Source organism: Poecilia latipinna, unplaced genomic scaffold (assembly GCF_001443285.1).
Source record: "Poecilia latipinna isolate Pla-1442-1.1 unplaced genomic scaffold, P_latipinna-1.0 Scaffold1766, whole genome shotgun sequence".
NCBI lineage: Eukaryota > Metazoa > Chordata > Actinopteri > Cyprinodontiformes > Poeciliidae > Poecilia > Poecilia latipinna.
The window spans coordinates 93,654-112,660 of NW_015114382.1; the positions used below are offsets into that span (position 1 = coordinate 93,654).

Below are 19,007 nucleotides of genomic sequence, written 5' to 3' on the forward strand. Positions count from 1 at the left end.
AAAAAGGAATTGAGTTTTTCCACCCAGTCGTTTTCTGTTTGACTTATTTTCATCATTAAATATTTTTTTTTTCTGCATCCTGTATTTCTCCTTTTCCACCTCGTCTCAGACGCTGCCTCAACCTGAAGCCTTTCCCCCCACTTTTAACCAATCCTTCAGTTTTTAGTTGTAGTGTTAAGACAAATAAATCAAATGAAAGGACTAAAAAAAAGAATAACTTGACGTCTAAGGTCCGGCCAGGATGCTTTGTGCATTTTAATTCAACAGTAATCACTTTCTTGTTTTACTGACCCCTAGTGGTGAAATGAATTTACATTTACCAGAGGCACTGAAATGTATCAGGAGTTAAACAGTTAAATGGTGAAAAGCAAGCAGCATTGATGGCAGCATCCTGATGTGGAGCTGGTTGAAGCAGAAGATGCTCAGAGCTGATGGCATGATGGACGGAACTGATGGTGTTACTATGGAATATCGTCTTAGCTGTTTGGTTATTGAGCTGTTGGCATGTTATGGCAGCAACAGTGTGTCCGGTCAGAGGTTTCTTTAGATTCACTGAGATCCTTCCTGCTAGCAGCATCACCATCTGCAACGATGCTTTGAAGATACCTGGATGATGTAACTTCCACATTAAAAAGAGGCAGAATTATGTAAAGCTGACTTTTTACATCCACTCAGCTCCTTCAGACTAGCAGCAGCAGTTAGCTAACACCACACCAGCTATGACTCAGTCCAGAGCCGGTAAAAATGTTGTTAAAGGGTTAATAGAGGAACGTTGTTGTGATGACTTCCTGAAGACAGAGTGTCAGAGAGAGCAGGAGCTTCTTAAAGAGACAGAGTATTCATTTCAAGGCGTCAAACTGCGAAGACAAATTTCTTTTGAGTCATGTTTGACAAATACAGAAATGTTATGAAAAATGAAGTTGACATAGTTACTTTATTGTGCTGTAAAGTGGCACTATGTGCCTGGAAAACACATGATACTGTGCCTTTAATTCTCCCTTAGGATAAATAAATAGAGAATTTTTGAACTGAACTGAATCATTAGGATTGTAAGCAGACTGAATCTTTGAACTATAAACGGTCAGGAGGGTCAGACTGCTGTCTGGAGGCAAAGCCATGTAGGAGATGAGCAGTACAGGCTGTAATCTGCTTCATGTTGCCCACTCTCTTTATGTCAGTCTTTATTTTTGATATAATTCTGTTGAACTTTCACTTTGTCTTTCTTTGGAAAGAGTTTGTGGAAATCACCACCTCCAGGTACAGATCTGAGAATGCTTTGGCTGCCTCCTCCTACCTGTACTGTCACCTCCCGCCCCCCTCAACCCCCAAAACCACCACTCACATGTCAAAACACTTTGACATCATCAGATCAGATCCCCCTGAGGTGCACACACGTCTTACCTCATTTCCTGCCTCTGCAGCTTCCTGCTGCAGATCAGTGAAAGCTGTGACGAGTGTGGGTGAGGCTGCGGTTTCTCGTCCCCTGACCCTGTTTGGGTGTGCAGAGAGTGTTGTGTCTGCAGCTGTGCTATTATTTCAGCATGCATGGTGCAGTTGGATTCAGACACGTGTTTGTATGTCGATGCATGGCGCTTTAGAATAAAATTTTACAACTTCTTCCAGGAAGTATGACTGTCTGATTCACGGTGTGCCTTGCTGCTGCTGCTGCAGAGGATCTGCAGAGATGCTGTTGGTTTCAGTGTGATCAGCAGAGGAATCACAGTTTCTTCTGTGTAGGACATCTGGGCCCATGTGGATGGTGATGGTAGACTCATCACCTCTGGAGCAGCTGCATGAAGTTCGGGTAGGAACACAGACACTCAGCCTGAGCTCAGTGGAGTGGCAGTAGAAACTCTCCAAAGATTATTTCAACCAACACAGCTTTCAGTATGAGTGAAATCTTATGCACTCTGTCTGCAATCTGCAGAGTGTTTACATGCGGAGTCTGCTGCAAGTGAAAACACATGCAGGATGAAACTCTCCTCAGTCTCAGCTCTGTAAAAATGCATCACAGTGAAGAAAAGGGGTTTCAGGTGCCAGGATGAGACCTGGAGCGGCTCTGAAAAAAAATGCCAGGCTTTTAAGATGTAAATAAATGAGACATTGATAAACAATTTCAAAACCTTTCCTACATATTACCATTTACATATAATGTGGAATTTAAGCGAAAAACAAATTGATCCATTAGGAAACAACACAAAGCTCAAAAGCAGCAGTAGTAACCTGGGACAGGTGTGCACACTGATGCTTTGTTGAAACACCTTTTGGTTCTGGTTCTGGTTCTGGTTCTGGTTCTGCTTGTCTTCAGTTCACAGATTCAGTCACAGAATCTGATGAACCAGAAATAAATTCAGCTAGTAATGCATGTTGCGTTTTTCATAATTTGTTACTGTGTTATGTTTTTTATGGTGTAAAGTCCTTTAACTGCCTTGTCACTTAAATGTGCCATAGAAATCAACTTTAACTTCACCTTTAAAGCAGGATTTTTCTCACAGTTGGCCACAGTGTGAAGAACGGGTGGAATTAGTCTTAACTTAAAAAAAAAGCCAACTCGTTGCCTCAAAGTTACTTTAGTCTTCATTAAATTAACTGATTGACTATTCTAACTTGTTCAATGTGAATGAATCTTAAGTTAACTTAACTGATGTATGTATATTGTAATTACATATAAACAGCACCCAACATGTATTTTTTTAGTACATGTAACACTCACAGCTTCCTGAACTCTTCTAAACACTCCCCCAAAAAAAACCCTGTTCCAGTTCCTTCTGTTAATTTACAAATATTTGTACAGGAAATAAAGAAAGGAGCAACATTTAATTAATCTTTTTCCAGTTGAACTCCACACCCTGAGTCAGAACAGGGAGGAGCAGCTCACTGACAGCGTTGGAACGGTGTGGCCGTCTAACTGGAGAGTACATGAAGAGAACTGTTATGGTTTCAGTACCAAGCCAACACCCAGTTAAGGCGTTTAAGTAAAGTAGAGCAAAGCATCATGGGAATTACATCTCTCTGTTCCTAACAGGAAACATTATAGTTTAAGACAGTGGAAATGATGCAAAGTCTGCAGGAAACAATGAAAAATATGATGACTTTTACTCTGCACTAAATTAGGCTGACATCTACAGCCAGTCCTAAGAAGATCTGTACTTTGCTTTAAGTGACAGTGTTCTGATCATTAAAGGGAGCTGGATTAAAATGTCGCTCTTAGTGTGAAACCTTAAAACCTGAAACGTCTGATGAGGAAAACATCAGACCGAGGAAACCTGACAAATCGTTCAACTTCACTGAATTTTTTGGACTTTTTTCAGAGTAAAGTCCAAGAAATTCTCAGTATCTGTCAACCCAACAGAACCCGATCAACAACAGTTAGTTCACAGACCACAAAGTTCAGCACCTTCTGGCAGCTCCCAAGTCATCATCCAAAGCAGATAATCTGTTCTGCACAGATAATCTGAAGTGGACCCAGCATTGTGGATCCAACTGGACAGCAGGGCTGATGTTCAGTCATCACAGCCTCCAAACTACAGGCTGACCCGCATCATGATCAATCCAGCCCTTTTATTTCCAACTTCTAGGCACGCTTTCTGTTGCCGGGTCAACAGAAATCACTAAATCTTAACCCAGCCTGGCCTGGGTGTGGGGTACTTTGGACTATATGGACTGATTAATTGGTTGAATGATTGATTACTGGTATGATTAGAATAACAACCAGGATAATGGTTTTTCTACTGTGCTCCTCAAATCTACCAACTCCTAAAACTCAAAATACCCAAAACAACTAGTGAAACTTTCTGACTTGCTAAAATACATTGTATTTTCTCTCCTACTGTGTGTTTATTTTCTTACCTTAATTTTTTTGTTTCACTTCTACTTGTTCTCATTTTGCATCACAAGATCTCAAGACAAAAGAAACAATTTGGAAAATTACAAAAACAAGCTGTTTTGTTTTTCTCCTGATTCCATATGGTTGATTATTCATCTTTAGCATTACATCTCCGTGTCGACTTGCGTTATTTTAGAAGTATATGTTCAGAGCGAGCAGTCGGTCATTGTGAGGTGAGAATCCCCTGTAGGATGCCACTGATTTACGGGGGCCAACACAGAGACCTAGAGCCACGCATACAGACTCCAATGGGCCCCTTGTTTCCTAACGGGAAGACTTTTTAATACGAAGGCAGAAGGAAAAGTAAAAACGAAGATGCAAACTCCAAACAAAAAGGCTCCAACAGGGGGTCACAGCTGCAACCTTTTAGTTTCAAGATGACCAGTAAAAGCACACCGCCACCTAGTGTCCTTCATGTGTTCTTACCCTCCATGACGAAGCCATTCTCATAAGAGTTTAGAATAAGATTATTACAAATTAAGATTAAAGTTAATATTAGAGTCCAACATCCTATTGAAAATCCACCAATGAGAGCAGGACTGGGTCACAAGTCCATTTCAACGGCTGACTCAGAAAACAGTGTTGGATGTTTTCTGCATGAATTAGTCAAAGTTTAGTAGCTGTGAATGTAGCAGCCTGTTTTCCTGCTGTTTGCTGTTCAAAGCTCTCCGCCGTTCTGTCGTCAGGATGTGGTTGGTACACTCATGCAGGGGCAACGGGAGACAAAGAGTCACATGTAATTACATGATGTCACATGGCTCTAATTTTAGTTTCCCGCTTTGAGGCTCAGTGGAGCCCAAGTCTGTGAGAATCACAAAAACCTCTCAGTTTCCACATTTTTTTCTGACATTGAAGTCTTTGCGTTTATTTGCAGCCCCGATAGAATTGTGTAAAAAAAATAAATAAATAAAAAATCCATCTTTCAATGTCACATATTTCCATTACAAATATTTAAAAGTTCATAGTTGTACATTTATTTTGTGTAGGGAATGTTTAGAAAAACTGTTTTTATGATAGATTTATTTATACACAAAACAAACAAATATCATCGTAGATTTATCTATATTACAGATTTATTCTGCAAGTTAATCAGAATATCTCTGTACTTTGAATTTTAATTTATGAGTTACTTGTGTAAATATGATCTCTGACACACACACATTAAGCTCCACACACCAGCTTAATGTGTGTGTGGAGTGTGTGAAGTGTCCCTGTAAGGAGTCCTGTCCTCGTGGGTTCGTGGAAACAGTAATATCTGTAACTGTACAGTTATTGAAAACAGCATAATCAGATAAAAAAAAAAAAGCTTCGTGTGTTGGTGCATAAAGAAAACATGATAATGATTTTCCTGTTGTGCATCTGTACTCCTCAAATCTGCCAATCTTGTACAATCTAATCTTGTATTTTATCTTCCAGTATTTATTTATTTATTTATTTATTTATTTATTTTTAAAGACCTGCAGGTTTTTTCAAAAGATGAAAAAAAAAACCCAACAGAAATGTAAACACTCCCATAAGGTTTGCTAATAGAATAAAAACCAATTCTGATTTTAAGCTTCTTAAAGTAATCTCTCACATAAAATATCTGTATTATATTAAATGAAAGCTTTTCATCATTCCTCATGTCCAACTTCCAGGAGGTCACCCTTTCAGTCATCAGACTGAAATCTTTCTAGATTGTTAAAATTGTACAAAGTTTTTGATGAAAACACAAGATTTGTTTTCTGGGCATTAAGAACCAAATTCAGAGCATTTACAGATTGTTTCTTTGACTGCAGCTCAGTCTGAAGCTCTGGTGCTGCAGAAGGAGCAGGTGTTTAGATGATTGCATCATCTGCATGATAAATAAAGTCATTAATGCGAATGACGACTTTATTTACATCATCTATGAAAAAAAGAAAAAGAAAACAGAAGCCAGAATTCATAGAAATGATTAAAAACAAAATATTTGTGTTTTGCTACCAAGAAAGTCAGATTTTTGACTCAATGTAATTGCAACTAAAGAAAATGAATTCATGGCTTCGTAGATATTGTAATCCAGAGCGCTGATTGGGTGCTGTAGTTTCTCCTTTGATAACTTTGAAGTTTGAACCTGAAGCAGCGGAGCTTAGATCTTCAAGAAGGGTGTAAATAAACCACTTGCTTATGATGTTCTATCAATTTGTTTATCGATATCACAAAGTCATTAAGACATGATTTTTATTCAGCTTAATTCACAAGTCACAAGATGTACATAATGCGATATCACAACCTCATCTAACACTCATATCCATACACACCAACGTCCAGAAACAACTCAAATATGATTTGACCATTTTATTTCTGTTATTACAGGCATCAGACATCAGAAAAAAAAAAAAAAACCTGTTCAATATAGTCTCACATTTCTCATGTGTAAGTAGTGAGCCAACTCAAAAGTGCCCTCGATGACGTTTCTGTCACAAAAACACAAGCAAAATAAATATAAATTTTATAAATTCACATTAAAAACTGAACAGCCTTTTAAGTCACTTTTTCTGTTCGTTTGTCACGTCTCAATTTCTTCCCGTTCTTCAAAAGAAACACTCAGTCATCACCATTGATTCCTCTGCTATGAAACAATCATTTTTGTAATTTCATCTTGCACGCATTCCTTTCAGTTCTACTGCAGCAATATCGTGCAGAGAGCGGAAAACAGCTAATTCTGCGAGTGATGTCTGTGAAAGTGCTGATGTTGAGACATTTGCTGCACTGCAGACGTCACTCGTGTGTTTTGCCTGGAAACTCTGGGTGTGGGGGTTAAGCCCTGTTTTCACAGAGCTGACTGAAGTTACAGTCAGCGGCGCGGTCGGCAGTCGGCCTGGAAACGGTGGCATGTTTCTGCTGCTGTCATTGTTTCACGGTGGTTTACTATGCTGCAGCAGAATGTGATCAGATACTCGTGGTGTCTGAATGTGGAGCTGGTTTCAGTGCTGCAGCGAATCCAGGAATCTCAGAATCTCATACGCTCCTGATGTTATCATGGTTTGCTGAGTAAGCACGGGACCTTACAAGCAGGTGGAACAAAACGAAGCAAATCAAAACATCTGGTTTTTTTTTTTTTTTGGTTTTTTTTAAATTTCACACAACATGATCAGGGAATTAGTTTGAACCTTTTACACACTTTCATGCCCAGCCAGTCATTTCTTGTTCTCGTCATGGCATGAATGGTGACATTTGGGGTTTCTGATAATCTACTCTAAACATTGTGTATTTTTCCCAGCATGAAAAAATTATATTGCGAGAATAGAAAATATAAAAAAAAGAACCAATTGCTTATTTATTTAAACAGTGAATGTTACACATAAAGACTCAAATACACACCTAAATATACTGCAGTCGTGTTCTTCTAACTGGACTTTACCAAGGCCTCAAGCCTGCTGGTGAACAGCTTCAGTGAGGTCTTTGACTCCACCAACGCTGCCCGTTGTACCGATTCTGTTCATTACTTTTATGGACAGAATTTCTAGGCGCAGCCGAGGTGTGGAGGGGATCCGTTTTGGTGGTCTTAAGATCACATCTCTGCTTTTTGCAGATGATGTGGTCCTAGTGGCTTCATTAAGACGTGATGTACAGATCACTCAGCTGCAGAGCGGTCTGCAGCTGAGTGTGAACCGGCCAGGATGAGGATCCGAGGCCATGGTCTTGAGCCGGGAAAGGTTAGAGTGCCTTCTCCGGGTCGAGGAGTTTGCCCTTCCCCAAGTGCAGGAGTTTAAGTATCTTGGGGTCATGTTCAAAAATGAGGGAAACATGGAGGGGGAGATCCACAGACAGATTGGTGCAGCGTCTGCAGTGAGGCGGGCACTGACCCGGTCTGTGGTGTTGAAGAGAGAGCTGAGTCAAAAGGCGAAGCTCTCGATTTACCGGCCGATCTACGAGGGTAGGATCTACATTCCTACCCTCATCTACGGTCATGAGCTTTGGGTCATGACCGAAAGAAAGAGATCACGGATACAAGCGGTTGAAATGGGTTTTCTCCGTAGGGTGTCTGGGCTCTCCCTTAGAGACAGGGTGAGAAGCTCGGTCATCTGGGAGGGACTCAGAGTAGAGCAGCCGCTGTTCCTTCATGTCGAGAGGAGCCAGTTGAGGTGGCTCGGGCCTCCTGGACGCCTCCCTGGTGAGGTGGTCCGGGAAAATCCCACCAGGAGAAGGACCCAGGGAAGACCCAGGACACACTGGAGGGACTATGTTTCTCAGTTTTCCTGGAAATACCTTGGGATTCCCCAAGAGGAGCTGGAACAAGTGGCTGGGGAGAGGCAAGTCTGGGCCTCTTTACTTTGTATGCTATTCTAAAAATAATGAACACATTTGAAATAATCTGTTTCAACAGGAAGGACAACTCTGGCAGAAATACAAAATAGAAAATCACTTCAAAATGATTGCTGAGAAATAATGACCAACTGACAAACGACAACGATCCCGGTGTAGTAAAAGCTCTAAAAACTGGTCTAGAAAGGGAAACGAAGGTTTCTCATGGACCTGCCTTCAAAAATCAGAGTATTAAACTACTGCGGAACCACATTTAGTAAGCAGTGCTGCTCATGTTGACGAAGACGCCATTCAGGCTCTTGCAGAAGTTGCAGACATTGAATTTTCTGTAATGGCAGCAGAATCAGCACTTTTATCATAGATTAAAATTTCCTATCTCCATTTCTTAGTAAACCGAACACGCCTGAGACATTTCTAAAGAACATGGGATGTGATTTGACTAAACATGAAGGAAGATTAGTCATAGCTTCTGACATTACCCAAAAAAGGAAATTCATTTTCTGTACAACTGTTAACTCTTTGTGTACCACTGAAACAGTCATAGAGAGTCTTATCCCTGAAAGAAAAAGAAAAAAGATGTAATGTTGTCTACCCTGTGAATGGGTCATCCAATATTAATGTGCAAAGTGCTTAATAAAGCAGTTTATTAATTTTATCTTTATTTAATCCGGATGCTCCTTCACAGACAGCAAGCTGATGATGCAAACTCAAAGTAAACTATGGTAAAATAAACTACAAACATACATTTGAATAAAAGTTTAATCAGAAAAAAGACAAATATGCTCAATTACATTAGTCAACAACCATCTGGCACAATTCTGACCTTGGTGTTTGACCCCTGCTACTGGTGGGATTCATTTGAACTGGTTGGTAATTGTTGCCACGTTATGAAACTAAATGATGGAAATCCAGATGAGGATATGGAGGTTCATCCTAATAAATTAGAAAATCATTTAAGTTTATTTACTGGAAAAACTCATTTGAAAAAGTTCATTTCCTGTAGATTTAATACAAGTAGAGTGATACTGTGCAAGTGGTTGTTTCTGTTAGCTTACAGTTAAGAAAAACTCAAGATTTAGGTGTTTATCAGAACTAATATAATTTATATAATTTGACATTACACACACACACAAAAAAACATAGATATATGTGGCCACATTGATGTATGTGGGCTACAATTTACAATCAATTTACTTAAATAGAACAACATTTCAATTAAATAAAAACAGCCAATAAAAACATGTAAAATAATAACAAGCCTCTTTCAGACCAGTTCTTAAAAATCACTAAAATTGTAAATGAATGAAGTCCTAAAGAAAATAAAAAACGTGTTTAGCATTATCTGAACGGACTAAAGGAAAGTGGATTTAAACTCATATCATAAGTATAATCATACGAAAGTTTTGAGATGTAAATAGGTAATGTTACATTTCAAGCATCAAGAGATGCAGTTCATCTCTAGGCTTCTGTTTTGTTCTAGCAGGTATCAAAAAAATACCCACTGACATCTATTATTCTTGTTTGATTTTAAGATATTTGTTTAAAAAAAATAGTAAAAAAACATTTAATAATGTTGAGGCTTGATTTATTTATTGAACCCATTTGTTTAAATACGGAACAGTCCAACATAGAGAGACCCAAACTGTGGCGCTTTTTATGTCCGTAAAAGAAAAGCATGTTCTCACACAAAATGAAACCGAGAAATTTATGTCAAAGTCTGGCACGATTGGGGCAATTTATTAAACTAACTGGCACCAAACTAAATATTTAGATACAGAACTTTGTTGAATTAAATATTTAGTTTACAACTGTGATATTTATAAATTAATAACAATGGTGAAAATGCAACTTAGAAAAGTGAACTCCTGTTTCTTCCCCCCTATGACAGGTTAAATAATCCAGATTTTTTTGCTGTTGATTTTTTTTCACAAACGGCACCTCAAGCATATTACATTTTTCTAATATAGCTCATCGGTCTAGTAGCGGTGCAGCTGAGGGCTGCCTCACAGCCTCCTCTGGTTGTGGCTCTGCTGGAGGAGCCACAGTTTGAAAATGTTACATAAGGAGGTGATGCAAGTTGATGGAGAATTTTGTACACAGCACAAGCATGTTAAATGTAATTTTATTAGCTAAAATGGAATTATGACCAGAATCACTGCTCCATTTTGAGTCAAATATGTAAAAATGCTAAATCAGAAATTGCATATCTAAAGCATATCCTGACTATCAGCGCACGTTTTTCCACTTGCAGTGCTATTAAAACATTCAGGATACCAAATATCCCAAAACTCTGAGACAGTGTTTCCTCAGGAAGGCAAGAAGAAAGATCTGCAAATAAATTATAAGTTATTTGATCTGGGACATGACTATAAATCAGAAGATTTTATACATTTCACAACCTAAAGCCTGTACTGAATGTAAACATCCCAACCACTGGAACAGTGTTTCCACTAGACACCAGCGGTTATAGTTTAGGTTTCAGTTTAGGTGTGCTCCATCAGCACGGGCAGATGTGTTGTTTTTTTTTTTTTTTATAAAAACCAGAATCATTTCTACCCAGACAAAAACAAAAACGTGATTGTTTACAGTGAACCAAAACCCCCAAATTCAGCTTCTTAGAAAACAAACAAAAGAAATATCAATACAGAAATGTTGGCCTACTGAAAGTTCCATGTGCCATGCAGTATGCACAGTATGCACTCAGGGCTTAGTCAGCACTTTGCATGAAATACTGCATCAGTAGTGAATCAGTGCTGCATCAATGCTGCGTCAGTGCTGCATCAGTGCTCAACGGCTTGCAGGTGATCACCCAGCTGAGGTTTTAAGGAAACTCTGGCGTCACATCTTCCTCTGGACATCAGCCCACCGATGGTCTGTGGGGTTGGGGTCAGATCAGTGAGGGGAATCCAGCTGTGTGACACCCCTGGTGAAGCAGGTACTGTTGTGTTTGGCAGTGTAGGCAGGTGCCACATCCTGCTGCATAATTAAATCAGCATTTCCATAAAGCTCGTCAGGTTTCCTGGTAGGTGCCCCGATAAAACATCAACAGCTTGGCACCTCAAATCATCTCTGACTGTGGAAATTTGACTTTTCAAATGAAATGCAATATTCAGTTCCATCTGAGTAGACGACTTAGAGCCTTTCAGCAGCAGTTGAGTTTTTTTTTCCCTTGTGTCCAGAAGTGGCTTAGCAGAAAGTGAGGCTACATGCATTTCCATTACAAACGTGTAACTGATATTCCACTCGTGTCGAAAAAAAACCCAGCAGAATTTTGTAATTGCAGCGTTTGCATTAAATAAGAAGTACAGTAAAACTCAAACATGAAACGGTTTGTTCACTTAATATGCTATTAAAAACATGACATGCCATCACCCTCCTACCACTTCCTGTCGTCTTCTTCGTGTTTTTGCCAGTAGTAGTAAAATATGCGGTTGTTGATCACACGACTTGTGTGATGCAAAAAATTCCATTGCAGTCTTGTGAAATGCACACATTTTGATACAAACGAAAATCCACCTCATCCTAATGCTAAAGCTTAGGACAAACTTGAGTTTTTTCTTTTTCTAAATGAAGTCTCAGAATTCTTTTTTTAGTATCGAAAGTCTTCCTGTGGAGTTGGTTCTTTCCACCATCTCATGTTCGCTTAAGAGCAGGAATTGCAGCAACGTTACCCGATGCAACTGACTTTGCTTCAACACATGAATAACAATTTACCAACTGTGATCGTAAACCTAATTGAACTGCACTTATATTAAAATAAGGATTAATTATCAATGTATGTTTATCAATTTGAATTGTGTAAAACTGATTCAGTTCTATGTTTTGGGACATGAATCAATCCTGCTTGTCCTGTGAGTTGCCTAGAGATGGCATCTGTTGAGAATTTGCAAGATAAATGCTGAAGATGTCAATGTTTTTCTTAATTAATATGTTTCTTATATTTCTGTTGTCAAACTCACACCAGATGTTAAAACAAACAAGTAATATACTTATATCTGCTGCAGTCAAACAAGCTTTTCTGTTCAGTCTGCTATAAAATGCGTCCCAGGCTCAGTTTTCCTGCAGATATTACAGTATTTTTTCTTTTGCCTGTTGTTAAGTAGGACAGTTATTAAAGGAGCTCAGCGAAACAATAGCTCTCTGTCCAATATGTCTTTGACATGTCAAGTTACGAAAGTTTTATTGTACATTCTACTCAGCATAAAGTATGAAGTATTCATCTCAAACAAGCAGAAAAGACTGGCTTCAACTGTTGGAGCTACCGGCTGCAAAAGCTACTGAGAAAACAAAATATAAAGGTTAAAATTAAAATAAGACGACCCATATTTAGACAGAGGCACAGCCACTTGAAGCTATGAAAACATATTACTACTGAAAACTGCTTGCTTTAAGTTTTTTTTTTTTTTTTTTTTTTTTATTTAAGGAAAATTCAGAAGCCACAAAATTTCTAAGTATTCAGCCGGTTAAAGTTTCCACATGTTCATGTGACTTGTGTTCATTAGTTTCCACTCAGCAGCCATGTATCAAAAGTTCTGAATTTGCTTCGAAATGTGTGTCACAAACTTTGAGATGTGCTTTAGGAAGTTGCGAACATAAAACCTGAGCAGGGATTAAAAGAAGCAGCAAGAAGCAGCAAATGAGTGCGAGCTGTGCAGAGTGTGCAGGAGACGATCAGAAGTTATGGTGCAAAAGCGCTGAATATAAGTTTCACACTCATCTTGATTTGCATGTTTCCCGCACAAACAGAAGACAGTCTGGTGGAACACTCGTTATTTTTGCACTTTGAGAGATTTTATATTCAACTCTATATTTCCCCGTCTTTATCTTCTTGTTTCTTCTTGTATATTCAGAGTTTATTTAAACACTGCGTACTTTTCAAAAACCTGATTGTCTACTGACACCAACTGCTTCATGAAAATCACAGAAATTTGTTCTTGTCTGCATTCCTGTAGAACCACAGCCACTAAAAGTTGTCTGACTTTACCGGCAAATTGCTGTCGTCATTTCCTGTGCTGCCACACAGTTTCCATGACAGCTGAGAAAGCCTATAAAGGTGAGTTCATCTGGTTTAGATGTATTTTCATGAAGTTTGGTCGTCAGGTTAGCCAGGGAGTGGGCCCACCACGCTTTTCTTGTTCTTGACTTTTAACATTTCTGCGACGTTTTGTGAAACCCTGTAGGATGTTCCTGACTCATAGTATGATGGGATGGAGTGTGTTGGCAGTGCTCAGCATCAGTGTGCCTGTGGGGAGCTGTGAGTATAACCCAGTTTTAACTGATAGAGTGATAGATGGAGAAAACACTTTAATATTTGAATGTTTCTGTACAGGGGGGAGGCACGTTCAGATCTGGAAAGAAACAGCTAAAACAACAACTACAGTGATTCTACTGTAGTTACCAGACTGTATATTATAACAATATTTTCAAAAGGAGAATATATGTAACTTTTATCAACATGATTCTGGTATATAACAGTCTAGTTTTGAGTATGTTGCTAATATCTAGGTTAATGCAGATCCATTTAAAACATGAAGAAAAACAGTAGGAAAACCAATCAGACATTTATGTCAAAGTAGAGGAGAGAAAAAAAGACTTAATAGGAAATACAAATTATAGAAATTAGATGGATTTCTAATTAGCCATCATCTGCTAACACAATCAAATTATGTTTTATATTTATCCTAAATCTGGTATGAAAAAAAAAAAAAAAAAAAAAAATCCTTGACTTTTTCAATAAATATAATGTCCCGAGAGAACAACCCTGTGGAACACCATACTCTTCTTTTGGCTGACTGTATTTCAATACAGCATATAATGTTTATTTCTTTAAAACTTCAGAAAATAAGTAATAAAGAAAGTTTGATGAACTATGGTTCAGACAGGCTATCTGAGGGTAAGCAAAGTTCTGAAGGCAGAGTTATTAATAATTCTGCTATTATTAATTAAGAAATTATAGTCTAATGTCAAACTGAGTCTAAGTATTAGTATTAAGAACAGCACATTGTGTTCAGATGGTGGGATAAAGACGACACTCACTGGTTTGTCGCTGGTTGATTAATTTAACCTGATTAATATCAGCCAGAATAATTCTGAGATTCAGGTGAAGCAAAAATACTGAAGACTGATTTCTCTGAATGAGAGTTCACTGCAGGGCTGTTCAATGCTGACACATATGAATGGTTCAGTTATGAGATAAGCTGGAATGTAACCAAGATATGTTTTGAGTTTCATCAGATTTATATCTTGCTCATATGTGACCTCTGCTAATATAACTTGACTAGCTTTTCCCACACAGACGGCTTGAAGGAAACTATCCGTCCGTGTCTCTAAACCTGAGACCTGCTGTGAGGTTTATGAAAGTAATTAGTCACCCAAGACAGTTAATCAAAGGGTTTATTCCCTCTAAAGTTTCATATCAAACTGTTTCAGTATTTCTCTGCTGCAATGTCTTGGAACCAAACTGAACTTTGAAGCAGTTGATGGGTTTTGATCAAATGGTTTCCTTCTCAACTCCAGATGTCTCCAGTGTGTACGTTTTACATACTGGAGCTTAAAAGTTGATAGTTTTCTCTCTTTTTTTTAAATTAAAATCCTTCTATAGTCAATTATTTATTATTATTATTTTTTTGTGCTACTTCTGAATCATTAGGAATGAAAACCACTGTGTCAAACTGTGGTTTCAAATGTGTTTGGAGCTGATTTGGAGGATTTTGTGTTAGTTTGGTAATAAAGCCACGCTGTGCTGAGTACCTGCAGGTGAAGTAAGACTGCAGCTGTTACTTCATTTCGTTTTTACCTTTTCTTTGTGGCAGCTGTGAAGGTGACGCAGCCCTACAGAGTAGTGAGCACCAACGGAACGGCTCAGATCCACTGCATCATCCGACCTGGACAGCGTCTGGAGAATCTCTTCTCCAATCTGGAAGACCTGCAGCTGTCTCTGCTTAGAGGTCTCCACGGCAACCAGAAAATCTGCTCCTCCACCCTCAGCGCCTCTGAGCATCAGAAGGAGATGCAGCAGGAGAAAGATGGAGAAGTAAGGCTGCAGATAGAGGGCGTTGTTATTCAGGTTCTTTCTGTTTGGTGTGAATGTTGAGCTTCATGATCTGATGCTTCTGTCAGTGAGGAGGTGAAGCGTTTTAAAAAGGCTCGATCAGTGTGCTGCATGATGTTTTATGTTCAACAAACCGAAATGATCCTATTGTAAAATTAACTTGACCCTAAGGCTGCAAGTTTGTACTTTTTATACAAAACATGTTTTTTACATATTTGTTCAAATTAATACTAAGTCATGACAGTGTACTTTTCTTCTGCCTTCTCCCAGTACTAACTGCAGAAATACACCACTCAGTCAGAAACAACCAATCAGAACCAGGAGGAGGGTCTTAGCGCTGTCAATCACTCTCATGCTCACCCCTTCTCCTTGATCGTTGCTAAGCTACAGCCTGTCGCACAGCCTGCAACTGGCCACTGATGACAGAGAATAAATGTTTTTTCTGAAACGGTAGGGTTTTTCTCCTGCATTAGCACCAAGGATACCTCAGCACTCAGTACACAAGCTTGATTGACAGTGTTAAGCCCCTCCTCCCAGCTCTGATTGGTTGTTTCTGAGTGGAGGATTACTGCCGATCTTCAGATGGCAATAATAGTTCAGGAGATCGATGTTTTCACAGATTATCTGTCTCCTACCATTCTGTCACAACATGATGGCTGTTTAAAAAATATGGAAAAAAAACATATATATTTTTTAAAGTTACATACAGCTGCTGTCAGTTTGCCCTGAGCAAAATCAGTTGGATAAAAGCAATCATGAAAAAAGTTAACCCAAGATGTTGGTAAAAATCAGACTTTGGGTCAAATAAACATGTGAAAGTGCAGGAAGGTTTGGTGAATCCTTGTTTAATGTCTGTTTCAGGGACGGTGTGCGGTTCAGATGAAAGATGGCGCTGTGGTGGTGACACTATCCGGACTGAAAGCCACACACACAGATATCTATCGCTGCGCCATCCAGGTCTTCTACCCACCGCCCTACCAGCAGCTCACAGGCAATGGCACACTCCTTCATGTCCTGGGTAGGTTACCTCAAAGTGAGAATCACCTGCTGACTGGAAGGCTTCCCTTCAGCCCTTCACCCTCTTGTTTCACCCACAGAGGACTCGCCCTGCCCTCTCCGGGGTCCCCAGAGACAGCAGAGCGAGACGGACGAGGGGGAGGAAGAGGAGAGTAACGAGAAAAAACCAGCAGTCAGCGTCGTTGTGGTAGTTCTTGTGATAGCCATCATCTGTGTCCTCATCATCATCATCACTTTGCAGGTAGGAGCATGGAGAGTTTTCTCGCCTGTTCAGAACTTGTTCATTTACAGCAGGGTTAGAGACCACAACCGTCCAAAAGCAGCTACAGCTGAGACTCCGTCAGAAAATGTTTATAACTGCCTGGTTCAACACAAATATGCATTAATATGCATTAATATGCATTAACATGCACTGTGGGAAGCATCTTAGCATGACAGCAGCAGCTGAAATATAATCTTCATTATTTCTGCTCTGACTGACGGTTCAGCCAATAAGCACCAAGAAAACTCAGCAGCCATCTTGGATTGGCTGCTTTGCCAACGCCAGTCAATAATGAGTCTATCACTGTGCCTGGGTATTTCACCTTTCTAAGCTACACTTTTTTTATACATATTTCAGATATGCTCTACAAATAATTCAGAGTTATGTTCCATGCAATTATCCACAAATACTGAACCGCGTTCTTTATTTTATCACTGCACATTGTGTTGTGAAATGTGTTTATTCTGCTTTGCTGGTGACCAAACTTAACTTACCGACTAAACTCCTAAAGCTGAGGCATAAATGCAACCCCAAAAATAAAAAAAAAACTAAATAATATCTGTGCTTTGATCTGCAGACTCTCCAGTGTGAGCGAGGCCGAAGGGAACCTATCAGGATGCCGCCGAACGTCTTGCTTCACAAAGTGGATGCTGTACCATTTTCGTGTGGGACCAAGGCATAGAAATCTCCCGACTGATAGTGATTATCTCGCTGTCTGTGCTTTTGTACTTCTCCGGTGCAAAACTAATGTTTACGTTCTTGTAAACACACACATTGTGTTAAAGCTGTGGCTTTGATTCAGTTAAGTTTATTTGACTTGAGTTGCTGAAGCACCTGTATTGAGGTGAGAAGGCTAGTACCGCTAGTACTGTGTACAAACTGCTGATGTGAGTAAAACCTCTTTGTTTAAGCTGCTTAGTTGCATTGTTCAGCATCATTATTGCTTTCACCTTTTTTTATTGTGTTTAGTTTTTACTGTATATTTTACATGGTGTTACATATTGAATAGAGTTCTGTGTCACGTATCAAGATGTTCTGAAGCCTCATTTTCTAATGGGGGGGATTGCTTTACACTGAGATAAAAAGAATCAGGTTCGCAATGTTGTTACAAATGTTATCTTTCCTGTGGCCTTTGTAAAACTGTGTATAAATGAATTTACTGAATGTTGTTAATTTTTTCATTGGCAAAGCTGCATTTGTATAGTTTTGCTGAATAACACTGTCAGTCATTAGCAAAAATGAATCATTTTCAAACAATGTTTCCCAACAATCAAACAATCAAGCACAAAACAAGTACAATGTGTGTAAAAAGTAATAGAGCCCTTGTTAAATCTAGAATGAACTGTTCTTGTGTTTATTTTCTTTAGCCACACTTGAACTGGATAACTTATACAACGACAAACTCAAATATGGTTATTTGTGTTTTTGATAAGCTAAAATAGGCTAAGAGCAACACATCATTTATACCATTGAGATGAAGTAAATTTAAAATACTGTCTTATTAGTTTCTGTTAATGAAATATGTTTTTAGATGTGCCAATATAAATGGCAAGTTAAGAAATAGTGTAAGCCCAGAAACTTAAAGGTGACCTTTAGCATATCTGCAGCAGATGGTGAGCAGCTTTGACATTTGGCTAAACATATGAAGGTGATGGAGTTTAGAGAGTTACTCATTAAAACAATAACAACATTCATTTGAGGTATTTAGTCTATCATAAGAGTAAAAATGGTTGTTCATTTTTCAAAGTCATATTTTTACCATGTTATTTATTTATTTACAAATGTCACAGTTTCAAATCAAGTCAAACAATGAAATATTTAGCTTACAAGCTGAATATGTAATTTATTAACTACACGTTTAGTTAGCAAGTTAAATATGTAATTAATTAACTACAAACTGCATATTCAAGGCTAAATATTTGTTAGTTTCTAAATATCTCCAACCTTAATATTTAGTTAGCAAGATAAATAGTTTACTGACTAAATATTTATAGAGTATCGACTACACATTTAGTTCCAAACTAAATACTAGTGATCAAGCTAAATATTTAGTTTGAAGCCAAATATTTAGCTAGAAAGCTAAGCTAAAATATTAAGCTAAATATTAAGTTCAGAAAGTAAACATTTAGCCCCAATGTAAACATTTACTGAGCACACTAAATATTTAGTGCAAATGTCAGAATAGTAGAAGAAGAAAGTAGCAAATTGAGGAAAATAGGTCAGTTTGTCCTCCAGCAGCAGACAGACAAACTCAGAACAAAAAACCTCAGGCCTTAGCATGAGGCAGTATACTTTTTGTCCAGCAGATGTCAGTAGACCACATAAAGCTACACAAAGAAGCCAGCTGAAGTTAAACAGAGAAGGTATGAAGAGATCAAGGGGGAGGTTCTGGACTGGCCTAGTCTAAGTCTAGATCTCAATCTGATAGAGCAGGGGTGTCAAACTCAATTTCACCGAGGGCCACTTCAGCATATTGGCCACCCTCAACATGCCACATTGACGGT

At 38.7% G+C, this 19,007-nt stretch overlaps 1 protein-coding gene across 1 annotated transcript; it reads left to right on the forward strand.

Moving 5' to 3' along the window:
• The first annotated feature begins 1,266 nt into the window (after positions 1 to 1,266).
• Positions 1,267 to 17,667, forward strand: cd28 (CD28 molecule). The gene is made up of 7 exons (XM_015061003.1): positions 1,267 to 1,804; positions 13,126 to 13,226; positions 13,354 to 13,427; positions 14,986 to 15,206; positions 16,086 to 16,242; positions 16,322 to 16,482; positions 17,081 to 17,667. The coding sequence occupies exons 3-7, from the start codon at positions 13,355 to 13,357 to the stop codon at positions 17,183 to 17,185; spliced, it is 717 nt and encodes a 238-aa protein (XP_014916489.1). The 5' UTR covers positions 1,267 to 1,804; positions 13,126 to 13,226; position 13,354; the 3' UTR covers positions 17,186 to 17,667.
• Positions 17,668 to 19,007: the final 1,340 nt, after the last annotated feature.

Excerpts from the sequence above, each read along its gene's own strand:
- cd28 (XM_015061003.1), top strand. The coding sequence starts at position 13,355 with ATGTTCCTGACTCATAGTATGATGGGATGGAGTGTGTTGGCAGTGCTC. Across the intron at positions 16,243-16,321 it reads CACACTCCTTCATGTCCTGG|AGGACTCGCCCTGCCCTCTC; the intron begins GTAGGTTACCTC and ends TTTCACCCACAG. Across the intron at positions 16,483-17,080 it reads TCATCATCATCACTTTGCAG|ACTCTCCAGTGTGAGCGAGG; the intron begins GTAGGAGCATGG and ends TTTGATCTGCAG.